Raw genomic sequence first — 18,086 nt, 5'->3', positions numbered from 1 at the left:
AGGCTGAGCAAAAACCGTTCTTACCTACGCATCAAAACCACAACGACAGTTCGTCAAGTTAGTGTTGTTTTAACCTTCTCAAGGACCGGGCGTAGCCACACTCGGTTCAACTAAAGTTGGAGAAACTGACACCCACCAGCCACCTATGTGCAAAGCACGTCGGTAGAACCAGTCTCGCGTAAGCGTACGCGTAATGTCGGTCCGGGCCGCTTCATCCAATAATTCTGCCGAACCAAAGTATGACATGCTGGTAAGCAGTATGACTTGTATCACCCACAACTCACTTGTGTTCTACTCGTGCATATAACATCTACGCATAAAACCTGGCTCGGATGCCACTGTTGAGGAACGTAGTAATTTCAAAAAAAGTTCCTACGCACACACAGGATCATGGTGATGCATAGCAATGAGAGGGGAGAGTGTTGTCTACGTACCCTCGTAGACCGTAAGCGGAAGCGTTTATCAACGCGGTTGATGTAGTCGTACACCTTCATGATCCGTCCCGATCAAGTACTGAACGTACGGCACCTCCGCGTTCAGCACACGTTCAGCTCAATGACGTCCTCGCCTTCTCGATCCAGCAAGAGGGGCGAAGTAGTAGATGAGTTCCGGTAACACGACGGCGTGGTGACGGTGTTGGTGAATAACAATCTCCGCAGGGCTTCGCCTAAGCACTACGAAAACTATGACGGAGGATAAACTAGAGGGGATGGGGTAGCCGGCGCACGGCTTGGTGTTTCTTGATGTGTCTTTGGTGCTAGCCCTGCCCCTCTATTTATATGTTGAGCCCTGGGGTCGAAACTTGGAGCAAAAGCCTCCTCAAAGTCGGTTTTTCCCGAAAGGCAAGAGTCCCACTCGGACTCCAGGACCAAACGCCACAATCCTTGGCGTCTAGCCCAGGGCCAGACACCATGGTTGGCCCCCTGGCCTCCGCAAAACTCCTTTTGCACCAACTTATAGCCCCATGGGCCTGACCCCTTGGCCTAACCATATCATCCAATATATGAATCCTTACCTCCGGACCATTCCGGAGCTCCTCGTCATGTCCGTGATCTCATTCGGGACTCCAAACAACATTCGGTTACCAACATACATAACTCATAAATACTATATCGTTAACGAACGTTAAGCGTGCGGACCCTACGGGTTCGAGAACTATGTAGACATGACCGAGACACTTCTCTGGTCAATAACCAATAGCGGAACCTAGATGCCCATATTGGTTCCTACATATTCTACGAAGATCTTTATCAGTCGAACCGCATAACAACATACGTTGTTCCCTTTGTCATCGGTATGTTACTTGCCCGAGATTCAATCGTCGGTATCTTAATACCTAGTTTAATCTCGTTACCGGCAAGTCTCTTTACTCGTTCCGTAATACATCATCCCGCAACTAAATCATTAGTTGCAATGCTTGCAAGGCTTATAGTGATGTGCATTACCGAGTGGGCCCAGAGATACCTCTCCGACAATCGGAGTGACAAATCCTAATCTCGAAATACGCCAACCCAACAAGTACCTTCGGAGACACCTATAGAGCACCTTTATAATCACCCAGTTACATTGTGACGTTTGGTGGCACACAAAGTGTTCCTCCGGTAAACGGGAGTTGCATAATCTCATAGTCATAGGAACATGTATAAGTCATGAAGAAAGCAATAGCAACTAACTAAATGATCAAGTGCTAAGCTAACGGAATGGGTCAAGTCAATCATATCATTCTCCTAATGATGTGATCCCGTTAATCAAATGACAACTCATGTCTATGGTTAGGAAACTTAACCATCTTTGATCAACGAGCTAGTCAAGTAGAGGCATACTAGTGACACTCTGTTTGTTTATGTATTCACACATGTATTATGGTTCCGGTTAATACAATTCTAGCATGAATAATAAACATTTATCATGAAATAAGGAAATAATAATAACTTTATTATTGCCTCTACGGCATATTTCCTTCATTCATCACCTCCACGACTGCTCACCGCCATGGATGCAGCATCTGAGTAAGTGGTTCTAGCAAACCCAATTGTTGGTTCCAACAAAAACTTCTGCCAGTGCCAGCACCTCCGCGCGATTGCTCGCAACCGTAGATGCACCATCCGAGTCACTTATTCCAGCAAATCCAGCTACCGCTCCAAGAAAAAATGGCCAGTTACAGCACCTCCCCATGACTGCTCGCCACCATGGATGTAGCATCCCAAAACACTTGTTTCAGCGAACCAGCTCACTGGTTCCAGCAAAACCTTCGTCGATTCCAGCAATCCAGCTTGCACGTTCCAGCACCTCTCGTGCCTATTTTCCATGGTGCCAGTTGCAACTCACGGTGTCATCGATCACAGCTCGCTTATCATGGGTCATGGCGGATGATGTCATGGAGTCAGAGGAAGGGAGAGTGGTTTGTTCACGGTCAGGAGGAAGCGACAACCAACTTGCCGACGTGGGGCTAGGGGAAGGGAGAGACCATGGAGGGCGGGGTCAGAGATGAAGAGACGGCAACATGACATGGAGGTGGAGGCGACAACACTCAGACAAACAAGGAAAAGGAGATGGAAGAAGGAAGAAAAATTCATCATCGTGGGGATAAGAATGAGTGGCTCACACCCTTAGTATAGGGGGTTAGGTTGGTAAAAAAGAAAGGGATCATCGGTGGTGTGTGGGCCAACATGGAGCGAGAGTGGCACTATCGGGCGCGAGCTTCAGCCGGTCGGCTGGTTTGCATAGTTTTTCATTCAACTACTGGTTGGTTTCAATAACATTTTTTTGAGTTGTCAATAACATATTATTGTGTTTGGCAATATGATGTGTATTAGTTGATTGTTAAAAAGATGTGAGATAGCTAAGACATGCATCGTTCTTGATAATTTTAGCTCCGTGAGTAGCATCCTAATTTTTTAAAAGCTTGTGACAACGCACGAGCATTTTACTAGTTAAATGTATAATGCGTGGATGCAACATTTTGGCTATGCCTCTGCTACCAACTGCGCCACGGGTCAAAGACAACATTTGACGTGCATCACGCTATTAGCTACATCGATATAGGCCGTCCACGCCCGACGAATCAACCATTCATTGGAAAAGATTTTGCCTATTTCCATTCTGTTATGTTAGTTATATTCAATAATTCTTTTTTAAAATTATAGTAGTTAGTTATCATATTATTAATATAAAAATTCATGTTCCATACAACTAAATCTCTTTTTTTTTGGCAGGAATACAATCAAATACCATTGAAATTTTTCCCGCAAAAACAACTACCATTGAAATATATTGCAACCAATCTCGTAACAACACGCAGGATGCCATCTCTAACAGAATGGGTTATCAACACATCCTTGACAGAAAATAGGTATTTGTTTTTTTGTTTTTATTTTTCTTTTGGGCATGATCAGCATGAGCCTGCTAAGTGCAGTTCTCAATTTTTAAACTAAGTTCTCTTTCTTTCTTTTTTTGCTAGCAAGAGGCGCGTTCGGCATCGAACCAAACCAATGGCATTGCCCACGTGATTTCAAGAAGTACTAGTCTATTGGATAATTTTGTGCTCTTGTCCTGTCTGCACCGCCCGCAATCCCCAGATCCGTTAGGAATAAATTGATTTAATTTTGTATTTATTCCTGTTGATACTGTCGAGAAGTATTTATTTTAATTATTATTAGTGTCTTTTTCAATTTGGTCTGTCTGAATTTGCTGCCCAAGATTTTTTTGAATGGTAGAAAATATTTTTAATAAAATTACAAGGATACTTTTTGGCATTGTACAAACACTTTTTCAAATGTCGCTACTATATTATTTGAACAATGCAAAGTACTTTTTCAAATGTCACAAATACTTTTTTGAAATGTATGAAATACTTTTTGTAAAATTACATGATCATTATTTTTTACATTTTATTAACCTTTTTCTAAATGTCACAAATTTTTTTGAAAGGCATGCACATTTTCTATATGTCACTAATATATTTATTGAATGGTACAAACATATTTTTAAAAATTGCTCAAACAATTTTCTACAATGATAGGCATTTTTAAGTGTGTGATGGGCACTTCTAAAGTTCAAGTAAATTAGTCTAAAAAATATATGTATTTGGAGCATTTCAAATATAAACAAAATTAAAAATAAATAAAAACAGAGCGGATGAAAGAACAGCAAAGCATAGAACTCATCGGGCCCATGGTTGTGTGGGATTTTCTTTTCTTCACCTAGGCATCCATGACAGGGAATAGGCATTCCGTCTTTTTTTGTGTTAAATTTGGGGCTGATCGGCATGAACCCACTAAATGCAATTCTCATTTTATTTTGCTAGGAGAGTGGGCATACCGGCATAGAACCACTTACTTGGGTTATTTGCCTACAAATAACTTACTTGGGTTGTCCCCGTTCCTCCTATGCATTTGCCACCTGATGTTGAGAAGTACCAGCTCAGTCCAGAGCTGTGTCCTCCATGACTCTAGGGCAAATCCTAAACGGCCATTAAGGGGCGCGAAAGCTATGTCTCGCATCAAGTGACACATAAGCTGCTCTTGTTGAAAAAAATCACCACTCGCGCAAGCAACTGGGCCGGCCCATGCCCACACTTTTCTTAAAATAAAAGAAGAAAAAGATGCACTGATCCCCATACCTCAAGAAAGATGCATGACGCTGCAAACCACTCCGGCCACCGTCCGTGGTTAATACTACGGGGCGTCCTTCTTAAGGTAACTAGAGCCGGTTCTCTCAGTTTTTCCTCTTCTTTTCCTGTTTCATTTCTTTTTTCTTCTCTGTTTTTTATTCATTTTCATTTTTATATTTATGATAAAAAAATTCATCATTATTTTAATATATGGTGGACATTTCCAAAATGCTTGTTTAACATTTTTTAAATACTTGTTCAACATTATTTTTAAAATTCTTGATTAATATTTTTTTACATTACCAAAACAACTCATAAATTTGTTAAACATAATTATAAACAATTTTCCTATACATGTTCAACATTTTCCAACTGCTTGATTAATATTTTTCAAATTCTTGTTCAACAATTTCTGAATGCTTAATAACTCTTTTTAAACTCTTGTTCAACATTTTTCAAATACTTTCAACATTTCCCGAATCCTTCATTAAAATTTTGAAAATACTTATTCAACATTTTTTGAATGCTTGATTTACATATTTGAAATACTTCTTTAACAATTTTCAAATACTTTATTCAACAATAATCGAATGTCTGATTAAAAACATTTGGATACTTGTTCAACATTTTTCGAATACTTGTCCAACATGTTCCAAATGTTTTTATAGAGTGTTTTTCTAATAAAGTATATGAAAATAAAGTATACAAAAGTGAAAAATAAAGTAAAAAGTAAAAAAAAATAAAATAAAAACAAGCCATGACCTCGCCCGCGCGTTGGGCGGCCATATTGCTCGCCGCATTCAGCGAGTTGGAAGTTACACTCGCTAAAGGCGAGGTGTAGGGGCGCCCCTTAAGGCGGTGGATCCTATTTGGCGGCTCAGTGCAAGCCCCCGCTTTGCAAACAGGTGCTTGAAGTTCCTTCTAGCTAGGTGCTTGAATTTTCTTTATCTTATTATAAAATATACAAACTTTTTAAATTCAACAAACTTTTTCTTCACATGGACTAACTATTTTTCGAATTTGATGATATATTTTTCAAATTCGACCAACATTTTTTCCGAATCAATGAACTTTTTTCATAATCAGAAATTTCTTTCTAAAAGTCCGTGATTTTTTTAAAACATTTGGTGATTTTTTTTAAATTCTATGAAAATTTTCAAATTCGTTGAACGTTATTTTTAAAATCAATTTTTTAAAAAAATTATATGAACTATGTGTTAAAATCTTTGAACTTTTTTTCAAATTCAACAAACTGTTTTTCAAATTCGATGATTTTTTTAAAACCGACAAACTTTTTCAGTTCAAATAAACTTTTGTTTCTAATTGATGAACTCCTTTTCAAAACTGATGAACTTCTTTAATTTTGATGAAGTGTTTTACAGAAACAATGAAGTTATTTTCAACTCATGAACTTTTTTTGAAAACGGATGCAGTTTTTATAAATTTGATGGTCCTTTCTACAAAATTGATGACTGTTTCTTCAAAATATATGATTTTTCTCAACTTTGTGAAGTTTTTTTAGAAATCGATGAACTGTTTTTTCAAATTTGTGAACTGGTTTACAAATTGATGAACTCTTTTCAATTTTGCGAACTCTGTTTGCGATTTTGTCAACCTTTTTTTAAATCGATGGACTTTTTAAAATTTTAGGAACATATTTTTTAGATTTCGATGAACGCTTTTACAATTCAAGAACCTCTATTTGGATGTATTTTTTTAACAATTGTTAATATTTTTGAATTCAAAACCTTTTTCGATTTTCTGTGATTTTTCTGATTTTTTGCGTCTTTTTCGAAGGTCAACGTTTGATTGGTCAACTGTTGAACAAAGCATACATTTTTGTTTTGATTGAAGTGGAGAAGGAGCATACTTTTTTTTGGAGAAGGAGAACGAGCATACGTACGTGTGAGCTGGCAAGCGATAGGCTTTTTGCCTTGTATGGGTCGGCCCACCAGGAGCCACGTGGGCCCCAGAAACTACAACCGGCGCCGATTAGGAGTTCCCTTAAGGCGCCCGTTTCTTCAGTTTACTCAAACGGGCACACACACCCCGCGTCGCGCTTGGGCGGCCTATTTGCACAAAATGAGGTAACATACTAGCCACCTTTCGTGCTATGACAATGTTACTTTCTTTTTCTTCCTTAAATATGACAGTACAAAAAGCAGGGATTTCTTATTTGTTTTTTCTTCCATTTCTGTTTCTGTTTCTTTTCTTTTTCCCTTTTTATTTTCTTTACTTTTTTCATTTTAAAATGCACGATAATTTTCAAATTTGATGAATTTTTTAAATCAATGATGATTTTTTTTAATTCTTTGATTTTATTCTCAAATCACTGAGCTTTCTAAAAATTCGATGAACTTCTTTCAAATTCTATGATTATTTTTTCAAATTTGATGAAACTTTTTCACACTTGATGAACTTATTTTTAAAATTCTATGAACATTTTTTCAAATGCGTTGAACTTTTGTCATATTTAATGAAAATTTTCAAATTCGATGATTTGTTTTTTCAAAACCGATGAACTTTTTTCTAATTTGTGAGCTGTTTTACAAATTGTCGAACTTTTTTAAAATCAATGATTTTTTGTCAAATTAATGAACTTTTGAGAAAATTGTGAACTGTTTTTCAAACTCCAACATTTTTAAAATGCATGTATTTTTTAAAAAAAACTTGCTATTTTTTATTTTTTTATAAGATAATAGTTTACCGGTCAACTTGTCAACCGCGACCTGTTAACGTGATCGAGCGAACCAGAAAACCAGTCCAGCGCTTGTCTTCCTATTGGGCGTGCCCATAAGCGAGGGTGCATGGGCGTCAAGAAGGTTAGATGGTGCTTAATGCACCCTATAGGAGCTCCCGGCCTCCAGTTTCCTATCTGCATTGCCTAAAAAAAGTCCAGTCTGCACCACCCACAATCCCCAACACTGTTATAGATTGGTTTTGTTTATTTGTTACTGTCGTAAAATTAATATTCAATTGGTTTATTCATATATGAGCAACCAATAAATGTTAATTCAATTGGTTTGCTAAGTTCTTTTCGACATTGATTGATATAATTACCATGGTTATTATTAGAATCTCAAATATTTATTCATATATGGGCAAACAAGAAATGTTAATTCAATTGGTTTGCCCAGATGTTTTCGGCATTGATTGATATAATTCCCGTGGTTATTATTAGAATCCAAATATTTATTCATATATGAGTAACCAATAAATGTAAATTCAATTGGTTTGCCAAGATCTTTTTGGCATTGAATTATATATTTCCTGTGGTAATTATTCGGATGACAATGTCTTCTATATATACCATCCAACCATACAATTTGATAGGGTATTCCTAGGTCAACATTGATACCCGACACATCTCATAAACCCAAGAAAATCGTGGTAGCAAAACTATGAGGCTGTCACAAGCTCTCTCGCACCTTGTCCTCCTCCTGATCTTCACCTTATCCGGCGCTTCCGTTTTAGAAGAGACATGCAGGTTCTACCGCAATGGTATTACTGCATTAAATTCTTCCAGCCAGCAAGGACAGCGCCACCGCAGACAAGCACGGCCTCATCTTCATCGCCATGGGGATCTCCTGTGCGACCGCCGTGAACACCCGCAAGCGCATCGCCGCCCCCAAGGCGGGGAGCAAGGATAAAAAGATCCAAACCTCCCTTGCCACGTGCGACCAGAAGTACTCAAGCGCCGTGGGCCGGATTGACGAGGCTGCCAGGGACATTCCGTCTGACAAGTTGCAGGACGCGTTGACGAGCCTCGACAAAAACCTAGACATCTCCTATAACTGCGAGGAACAGTTCCGCAAGACCGGTGTGAATTCTCCGTTGGCCGATGAGGACAACGTGTTCTTTAACGAGTGTGTATTCATTAAGGACATCTCCAACGGTTTGTATGTTAGCTTGTTGGTAAAATGTGTCATGTCATCAACCAATACCTTAACATACAACAACTTCAATGGATTGTATCTAGTTTGCCTAATAGGATGTGAGATAATAAATAAGATGCTCTCTCATTCTACATTGAAGCTTGTGCAAGGGGTGTTGGTTCATGCACATACAACCTTCCTCTCTTTTCTCGTTTATTATATGACACATCATCAAAAATCCTATGTGCAAAGTCTATTAACAACTATTTTACAACCATTGAAGATGCCCTAAGGCTGTAACGTGGTATTAACTAGCCGTCAAGGATATGAACTGGGGTAACTGGTGCAGAAGTCTGGGGTCATTTGGATGAGCAAATCTATCGAATTTCTAAGCCACAATGTGATCACTGCACTATGCAAGATGTATTGGCGCAGATTTTATTTTCCCGTGGATTTGTTTTAATTTTGTGCTGATTTGAAATAGCAATGGTGTCTTCTTCTCTCAATCCAGCAATAATAGTTAAGTGAGTGCCGCAGAAGTTTGCGTCGTACTAGAGAGTTTGCTTTCATCGTAACTTGTTTTAATCTCACACAAAAGAAATTGATAAAATCATTATTGTGCTGAGAATTTTTGCGTTAAAAACAAAATAAAATAGACAATCACACATAGATAATCTTTTTTTATTGATTATATGTAGAATTACAAAGTACAATCTCCACATGATTATGTATTCTATTCACTGCAAAAAAATGATTATGGTATTCTACGCCTTGGTAGATTAATACACAAATGCCAATTTTATAGAGAAAAACATAGCTAAACCTGAAAAAAGGATGCATTTTTCACGTACCAACTTTTACTTACCTGGTCGGCATGAAACACTTGTACGCACAAAAGAATTCTTAACATGCACATACATAGGGAGCAACAAGGGGGAAAAGGCATCCTCCATATTTTTTTAACATCAAAATACTCTTTATTGGGAGTTTATCACCATAGCTATGGAGAGGGTGCACTCCTGCACTAACACGTGTCAGCGTGCGTTTCAGCGGGAGCTAGCGCCCGGGGATTGAGGTCGGACTAGATATTTGACTCAACATGAATCAAGCATGGAGCGATCATTCTCTTTCTCCAGCTAGTGTCGAGTATCCTCTTGCCATTTTCATGATTATTATTTTTTTGAAAACTTTTGATCTATTTATCTTCAATTATGATAGTACAACGAACACCAAAATAATAAAAATCACATCTAGATTCGTAGACCACCTAGCGACGACTATTATCACTGAAGTGGGCCGAAGGCGGGCCGCCGTCATCGCTCCTCTCTTGCTGGGGCCGGGTAAAACTTATTATAGTAGACGGTTGAAAGGTCGTCGTGCTAAGGCCCCATCGGATCAGCACAGCAGATTAGCAACCGTCGCCGATGAAGAGCAGCGCAGACAAACTACGATCTGATCCGAGCAAATTCACTAAGGACGGATCCACCGGAGACACACCTCCACACGCCCACCTACAATGCTAGACACACCATCGGGACAGGGGCTAGGCAAAAACTTTATTCCATCTTCAGGGAGCGGCCACCGTCCCGTCTTCCTCAACAGGACACAAACCCTAACAGAATTCATTGGAACATCTAAAAAGAGAGTCCTCTGGCCAGCAAGGCCCGAGATCCACCGCATCACCATAGCCCTAAGGCCAGCGGAGACGAGGCGGACCGGCGACGGCGTCGGTAGAAGGCAGAGGAACCCTAGACCTTAGAGGAATGATTTCCTCCTTTAATATATATATGGTGTTTTCTCATGTTGACTTCTTTTGGATGCAGCATATGGCCATGCGTCTGCATGCTACTGCTACCAAGTGCGCCACAGGTCGAAGCAAGCATTTGACGTTAATCACGGTATCAGCTACATGTGGTAAGTAATTTAAATAATTAAAAGAAAAGCTACATCAACATTGATCGTCCACATGATTTTTATTTTTATTTTTCTTTTGGGCATGATCGGCATGAGCCCATTAAGTGCACTTCTCATTTTTGTTTAACCGAGTTCTTTTTTCTCTCTCTCTGGCACGTGGGGCATAGAACCAACCCAATGACATTGTCCACGCGATTTCAAGAAGTACCAGCCCAGTGGATAATTTTGTGCTCGAGTCCCGTGCACCGCAAGCAATCACCAGATCCATTAGGAATAAATTGATTTAATTTGTTTATTTATTACTGTCAAAAACTCAATATTCATTTAATTATCATTAGTAGTCCCTCCTTTTTGGTTTATAGGGCTTATTTTAAAATTTTAGTTTTTCTATTTTATAAGGCTCAATTTGATTGTTCCCCATCACATGTTCAGACTTCAAGGTGCATTAAATCATTGCATGCAAGTATCAAGAGAAAACTGACCAATGTGCAATTAGTGCATTCGTAAACATAATTTTTTGAGGAAAACAAGAGCATTAATTGGGTGCTTTTGCAAACTACAAAAAATATTTCACCACTCATCATCTATCTTGGTTGGTGAGATTTTTGAATTGAGCCTTATAAACCGGAAAGGAGGGAGTACATTTTTTATGGGTTTGTCCGAAGTTGCTGCCCAAGATTGATATTGATACACTCATCAAGTATATTTCTGTATTTATTTACACTGACAGATATATGAGCACCATCTGCATATGATTTGTTATCAGCATCATAAACATCAGATATATTACTCATCAAGTCAAGGCAATCGTGCGTCCTTACACCATGGGGGCTTGCCAGGCTCTCCCCTGCCTCGTCCTCCTCTCCCTCCTCGTCTCGTCGAGCTCTTCCACCCTAGACGACGCGTGCAAGTCCTTGGGCGCAAGCAACGAGGACATCAGCTATGACTACTGCATCAGGTTCTTCCGGGTCTTCAGTGCCAGCGCCACCGCGGACAAGCGCGGCCTCGTCGTCATCGCCGCGAAGATCGTCCGAGCAGAGGCGGCGAACACCCGCAACCGCATCAACGCTCTCAAGGCCTCGGAGACGGACAGGAAGATCGCCAGGCGCCTCTCCCACTGTCACGCGCTGTACACGAGCACACTGCACCTGCTCAACGCGGCGGCGAAGGCCATCAAGTCGGGTCATTTGCAGGACGGGGAGGCGAACCTCAACGCCGCGTTGGAGAACCCCGACGCGTGCGAGGAAGGGTTCCGGGAGCTGGGCGTCAGGTCGCCGCTGGCCGACGAGGACTACGAGTTCACGAAGGGGTGCTCCATCGCGCTCGCTATAGCGAGCACGTTGTAGCTAGCTAGCTAGCCACCCAGGATGTGAATCAGGCTAATAGTTCTAGCAGCGAACCCACAATCATTTGGATAGAGCAATAAACTCTTGGAACCCACGGTTTCAGATCAATGAACTTTGCAACTACCTTTGGCTGTTTTGTAAGAATTGATTCTGTGGTGAGCGGAAATAGCAATCAGACACTAAGCCCATGTAACACAATTTACATATGATCGTGGCAATTGACTAAATGGATGTCAAGCATTCATGTTCGTGATTACTTTGGACATCCGCACGCCGACTAATTTTGTACGCAAAAGATGTTTACAAGATAATTAAGTACATGCGAACCAACCTGTGATGGGCCGTCCTGATACATGTCCAGAGCGCATGGTTAATTAATGCAAAAAAATGCAACTTATGATTAACATATATAACCTTTTGATGTGGCATTGTTGCATGCTTAAAATTAGGTAGCGAATAGCAACCACTCGAGATGATACCATGCGCGTTGATGTGGCAATTGGACACCGTTATATTAATGAGATTTGCTAGTGGACTAATAATACGAGAATTAAAATTAAATAAATATAATCTTTTGTAGTTGATTATTGTATATTTGTAGAATATCTATTCAGTATTTTCTCATGTACAATGACATGTTGAATTGGTATAGTTGCATATTGACAAAACTAGTAGTAGTGAGGATCAAGTATTCAAGTATATAGAATTTAGGAACAAATCATATGTATGCCTCTTCGAAAGTGTTTTTCTATGGCCGAGCTCATGTGAGCTCGGGTAACAATAAAATAAAAAGTAAAAAAATCATTTTTTGTGTGTGCAACATTGACAAATGTTTTCATAGCTTGCAAAATTTTATCATGAAATGACATTCGTGGAAAATGTGGCAAAGGAAACAGAATCAATGCTCCAAAATGCATTTGAAAATAACATTTTGGAGCATTAAATTTTTTCATGATTTTGACAAATTTTGCAAGCAAACAAATATTTGGTCAACGTTTCACACACAAAAAATTAGAATTTCTTTTTAAAAATCCCCATGTTTTTTTATTTTTACTGTTCACCCGAGCTCGCGTAAGCTTGGGATTAGAACAGCCGCATCATTATGGCTCTCAACTTTCTCTAGGGAGAATCGTTGGGCATATAACAATGTCTATCATTTACTCGTGAGCTCGGGATTAGAACAGCCGCATCATTATGGCTCTCAACTTTTTCTAGAGAGAGTCGTTGGGCATATAACCATGTCTATCATTTACTTGGCCCATCTCCTAAGCATTGATAAGCTCGAGAAGTACTATCTGACTGGGGAATAATGTGCTCCCGGCCGAGCTGCACCGACACAACACCCGGGAACTCCTCTATGCCTCCGCTTGCAAGTGACGGAGCCAGGATTTAACCAAACCCTGTGCCAATTTGTTTTTACAACAATAGAAAACTTTGACATTTATAACAAAAAATTCCAGCATCCTCAAATTATGTAACTGCCAAAAAAGACTTGCATGAAAAAAAAAATTACTTCATAACAACTGCGACAATGCATACAAGAAAACATTGTGCAATGGATGGTGGAGCGAGGCACCCTGGGCAGAGGTAGGCCGGCGACAGGAAGTCTTGGGCAGTTGAGGGTGGGTGCTAGTATGGCGCCGCTACAAGCGGCGGTGGCAATGACATCATGATGGTCATGGCCCATTAGATGTTGGACTCTTCATTTCGTTGGGACTCGAGAAGACAGGGTCCTCGCTTGTTGGGGCAAAAACTCACCGAAATACACCTGGCAACCCCGACTAGGCCGGTCCACTGGCGCTGTGAGCGGGAATAGCAGCGAAAAGATGACATTGTAATGGCTCATCTACTGTAGCACTTGGGTTTTTCTCTTTTTTTCATCCGGTTTTCCGATAACATGGAAAAATATATATTAAAATCTTTGAAGATTTTTATGGAAAAATGATCACTTTTCTAAAATACAAACATTTAAAAAAATAATAAAACCCAAACATATTTTGAAAAAACTGAAATTTTTTGAGAACTTGATTTTTTTTCAAAATTTTGAATATTTATTTAAAATACAAACAACATTTGAAATTTATGACATTGTTTGAAAACTTGATCATATTTCAAAAGGTGACATATTTTAAGAAGTTGAACTTTTTCTTAAAAAAATTTAAACCAGGCTATTTTTTTCCAAATTTCAATTTTTTGGGAGAATGGGAACATTTTCTGGAAAACACAATCATATTTTTATTTCCCAAACTTTTTTGAAACACATACATTTTGAAATTTGCAAACACATTTTAAAATGTATAACGTTTTTCAACATTCCAATCAACATTTGAGAACACGAAGATTTTTGAAATTCCAAACAAATTTTGAAAATTTCTTATAATGGAAACATTTGAGGTAGAAAAAAGAAAAGGGAAAAGAAAAGGAAACTGAAGAAAAAATGGAAAAACAACAGAAAAATAAATAAATAACTAATAAAAACTAGACCAGAACCTTCCATAAGAGTCCCGAAACCGGGGAACCAGTATATAGCTAAACGGACCGGCCTGTTTCCGTTGCTCGCTCGACATTCGGAATGCGACAAATAGGAAATGCTGCATCACCCGTCCCTCCCAATTTTTCTTTTTGAGTTGGACGTCCCAATATTTTTGGCATAAACACGCCCAAGTTTTGTTAGGAATAAATTGAGTCCAAAAAGGAATATAATTACTTCCTACGATCCATATTAATTCTCGGTGATTTAGTTCAATATTATAATTAATGAGCAACAATTAACATGGGTCGGAGAGAGTAATGGTCCATATTAATTCTCGGTGATTAATTACAACTTTAGACTAAATCGGCAACAATTAATATGGATCGGGGAGTAAAAATTTTTTTAGAGAAGGCCATCATGGTTAGCTTTATTAATTAACCGAAGGGATTACATCATCTGCCAGCACAGACATAAGGCAGGTCCGGAGGTTCGACTGTCCAACTAGAAAAAACCTTAATACTGTATATTTTTTAGAGGTAAATACACCACAAGTCACAGAACTTGCACACGACGGTCAATTTAGTGCGTAAACTTGTAAAATACGTGTTTCTAGTCATCTAACTTGTCTTCTTGTTCATATACGATGCTTTCTACCGTATCCGGCTGTATCATTACGGGTGCCAACGTGATGGGGCCTACAGTCAGTGGCTGAGGTGGTGGTAATCCGCACGCACTGTTTTTTTTCTCAGATAGCACCCTTGCATTTTATTTATTTATATGCAGAAAATTCTCAAATAAAAGTAAAAAAAAATTGTTGCACGACCATGATTCGCCCCGCATAGAAGCCACCAGACCAACTGCACCTTTGCGTTTAATGGAAAAAAATTATCTTTATATAACTAGACCATGCAAATTAAAGTAAAATCAAAACAGAGACAAGGTAATCCCCGCTTCGAGCTTGAAGGCGCAGTCCAAAAGAAACCTATATGCATTCATTCTGGAGTATATTTTCTTTTATGTACATAATTCACATTCAAACAAAAATTTCGTTCATTTGTCCTAAAAAACTATGTACATTCATTTTGACCTATATTTTCGTATATCTAAATTTTCAAATTTTAAATTATTCAAACTAAAAAAATGATGTTGATTTGTCCAAAGAAACTTATGTACATTCATGCTGCACTATATTTTCTTTTATCTAGATTTTAAAATTAGAAATATTCTAATTGAAAAAAATAGTTGATTTGTCCCAAAAATTTACGTACATTCATTTTACATTATATTTCCTTTTAACTAGATTTTAAATATTTAATTATTCGAAATCGAACAAAAATTATTTGATTTGTCCATAAGAATTTACATACATTCATTTTGAACTATATTTTCTTTTACCTGGATTTTTCAGTTTACTTGTATTCGAATTCAAACAAAAGTTGAGTTGATTTGTCTGAAAAACATACATACATTCATTCCGCACTATATTTCCTTTTATATAAATATAAAAAAATTAAATTATTCATATTCAAACAAAAGTTTTGTTGATTTGTCCAAAAGAATTTACATACATTCATTCTATATTGTATTTCCTTTTGATCTAGATTTTAAAATTTAAAATTATTGAAATTTGGAACAAAATTTTGTTGGTTTGTCCAAAATAATTTACGCTCATTCATCCCGCACTATTTTTTTCAGGAATATATATTTAAAGTTAGGTACTATGTGCAAAAAATATTGTCTGTGCAGAAAGAAAATTATACATAGTTTGCCAGCACTGGGATACATAAATTTCAAACTATATAATACATAGCACTCTTATCTCTATTTAATTAGTGCGGTACGTGTTCAATAAATAGCACTAACCATACATTTGACACATCAAACGTTAGTTGGTCTAATGGTTTTCTATGCGAGGCGAAGGGCAGCAGGTCATTGGTTCAAATCCCATCCCGTTCTTCATTACTTTTTCATTTTATTTGAGGATTTTCTGCATAAATTAATAGAATGTAAGGGTCCTTTCTGACAAAAAACCGGCCTCAGCCACTGACAGTGGTCCTGCCATGTTGGCGCGCGTATGGATATGACTGGGTATAATGGGAAGCACCGTATATGAACGAGGCGACAAGTTAGATGACTAGAAATACGTATTTTACAAGTTTATGCACCAAACTGACCGTCACATGCAAGTTCTATGACTTCTGATGTATTTACCTCTATTTTTTATACCTACCTTTTTCATCGGTTTGTTCACAAAAATATATTACACCCTATATATATGGATAGATGGAGTACATATGATTTGTTATCAAGCAACAGATATAAGGCAATCGTGCCAAGAACCACGAGGCATTGGCAAGCTCTCTCCTGTCTCCTCGTCCTCCTTCCTCGTCTCCTCCGAGGCTTCCACTCTAGACGACACCTGCAAGTCCGTCGGCGCAAGCAAGAAGGACATCGGGTACGACTACTGCATCAAGTTCTTCCAGGCCGACAACGCCAGCGCCACCGCGGACAAGCGCGGCCTCGTCGTCATCGCTACGAAGATCACCCGAGGAGAGGCCGCGAACACGCGCAAGCGCATCGATGCCCTCAAGGCCTCGATGATGGACAAGAAGGTCAGCGGGCGCCTCTTCGATTGCCGTATGCACTACACGGCGACGCTGAAATGGATGGAAGCCGCGGCAGAGGGCATCAAGTCAGGTAATTTGCAGGAGGCGAAGACGAACCTCACAGGCGTGATATTGGGCACCGACACCTGCGAGGAAAGGTTCCGCGAGCTGGGAGTCGTGTTCAAGATGGATTCACACCATAAAGATCGTGTCTATTCCTAAATCATACTCCCTCCATCCGGAATCACTTGTCGCTCAAATGGATGTATCTAGCACTAAATACATCCATTTGAGCGACAAGTAATTTCCGGATTGTATGAAGTACTGCTACTCCCTCCGTTCTCAAATATAAGTCTTTTTTGATATTCCAACAAGTGACTACATACAAAGTAAAATGGGTGAATCTACACTTTAAAATATGTCTACATACATTTGTATGTTGTAGTACATTTGAATCTCTAAAAAGACTTATATTTAGGAACGAAGGGAGTACTACGTTTAGTCATCTAGGAATGGTAGTTTTACTGTAGTTTTACATGAGTTTAAAGCACCGATTGTTCAATGGACTTCTGTTGATGTATTGAGTATTTATACTACTACTACTACTACTACTGCTGCTGCTGCTGCATTCAGTCATGATAGTTTTACTGTATCATGACTTGCAGAAGCGCTGATTGTTTTTTCTCTCGAATTTTATTTGCGTGTTCAGTTGCGACGATGACAAAGTGGTCGGTGTGGTCCTATGGGAGGCTACAGATAAGAATCCGGAGCACTACTTTGTCTTCACCCAGGACTCTGATCTCCGGGTAAGGCTACGGGAGGTGTGAAGATTGGTCATGCTTTTGTATTTAACACAAGGAAGGTCTGTCTTGGTCTTGGTGTGACCATTCATTCATTCAAACTGAAGAATGACAGCACAAGGAAGGGTCAACAATGAGAAGTGGAAGCTTATTTAGTTTGTGGTGGCCTTGGGTTAGCTTGTTAGCCAAGTTTGTCTATTGTTAAGGAAATGATTTGGTTCGATGATGATATGGGATGTTTCATCTAGTCCATTGTAATCACTTGGGGCGAGTTTGGTTGCCTGCATCGAGGCCAACCAGGACCACACGGTGCAGCATCTTTTCGGACCTCAGTTGTTTGGTTCCCCACATAGCACGGTTCTTAAAGCACCCCTGGGCTTGGCCCGTTGGGAAAGGCCGAATCGGCAGTTTCCCGAGAGCCAGGCCCGAGCGATGCTTCGAGGCGCACGTGGGTGGCTCT

At 39.2% G+C, this 18,086-nt stretch overlaps 1 protein-coding gene and 2 pseudogenes across 1 annotated transcript; all 3 read left to right on the top strand.

Annotated features, from left to right (window-relative positions):
* Nucleotides 1-8,013: 8,013 nt before the first annotated feature.
* Nucleotides 8,014-8,787, top strand: LOC125537828 (annotated as a pseudogene).
* Nucleotides 8,788-11,225: 2,438 nt separating this feature from the next.
* Nucleotides 11,226-11,747, top strand: LOC125534042 (pectinesterase inhibitor 12-like). Its single transcript, XM_048697349.1, has one exon. It carries the CDS (start codon nt 11,226-11,228, stop codon nt 11,745-11,747), a length of 522 nt encoding a protein of 173 aa, XP_048553306.1.
* A 4,748-nt stretch (nt 11,748-16,495) lies between these two features.
* Nucleotides 16,496-17,048, top strand: LOC125537827 (annotated as a pseudogene).
* Nucleotides 17,049-18,086: the final 1,038 nt, after the last annotated feature.

The sequence above is a fragment of the Triticum urartu genome, chromosome 2 (assembly GCF_003073215.2).
Source record: "Triticum urartu cultivar G1812 chromosome 2, Tu2.1, whole genome shotgun sequence".
Classification (NCBI taxonomy): Eukaryota; Viridiplantae; Streptophyta; class Magnoliopsida; order Poales; family Poaceae; genus Triticum; species Triticum urartu.
Note: the sequence above shows the minus strand (reverse complement) of the source record. Positions and strands in the feature narration are given on the sequence as shown.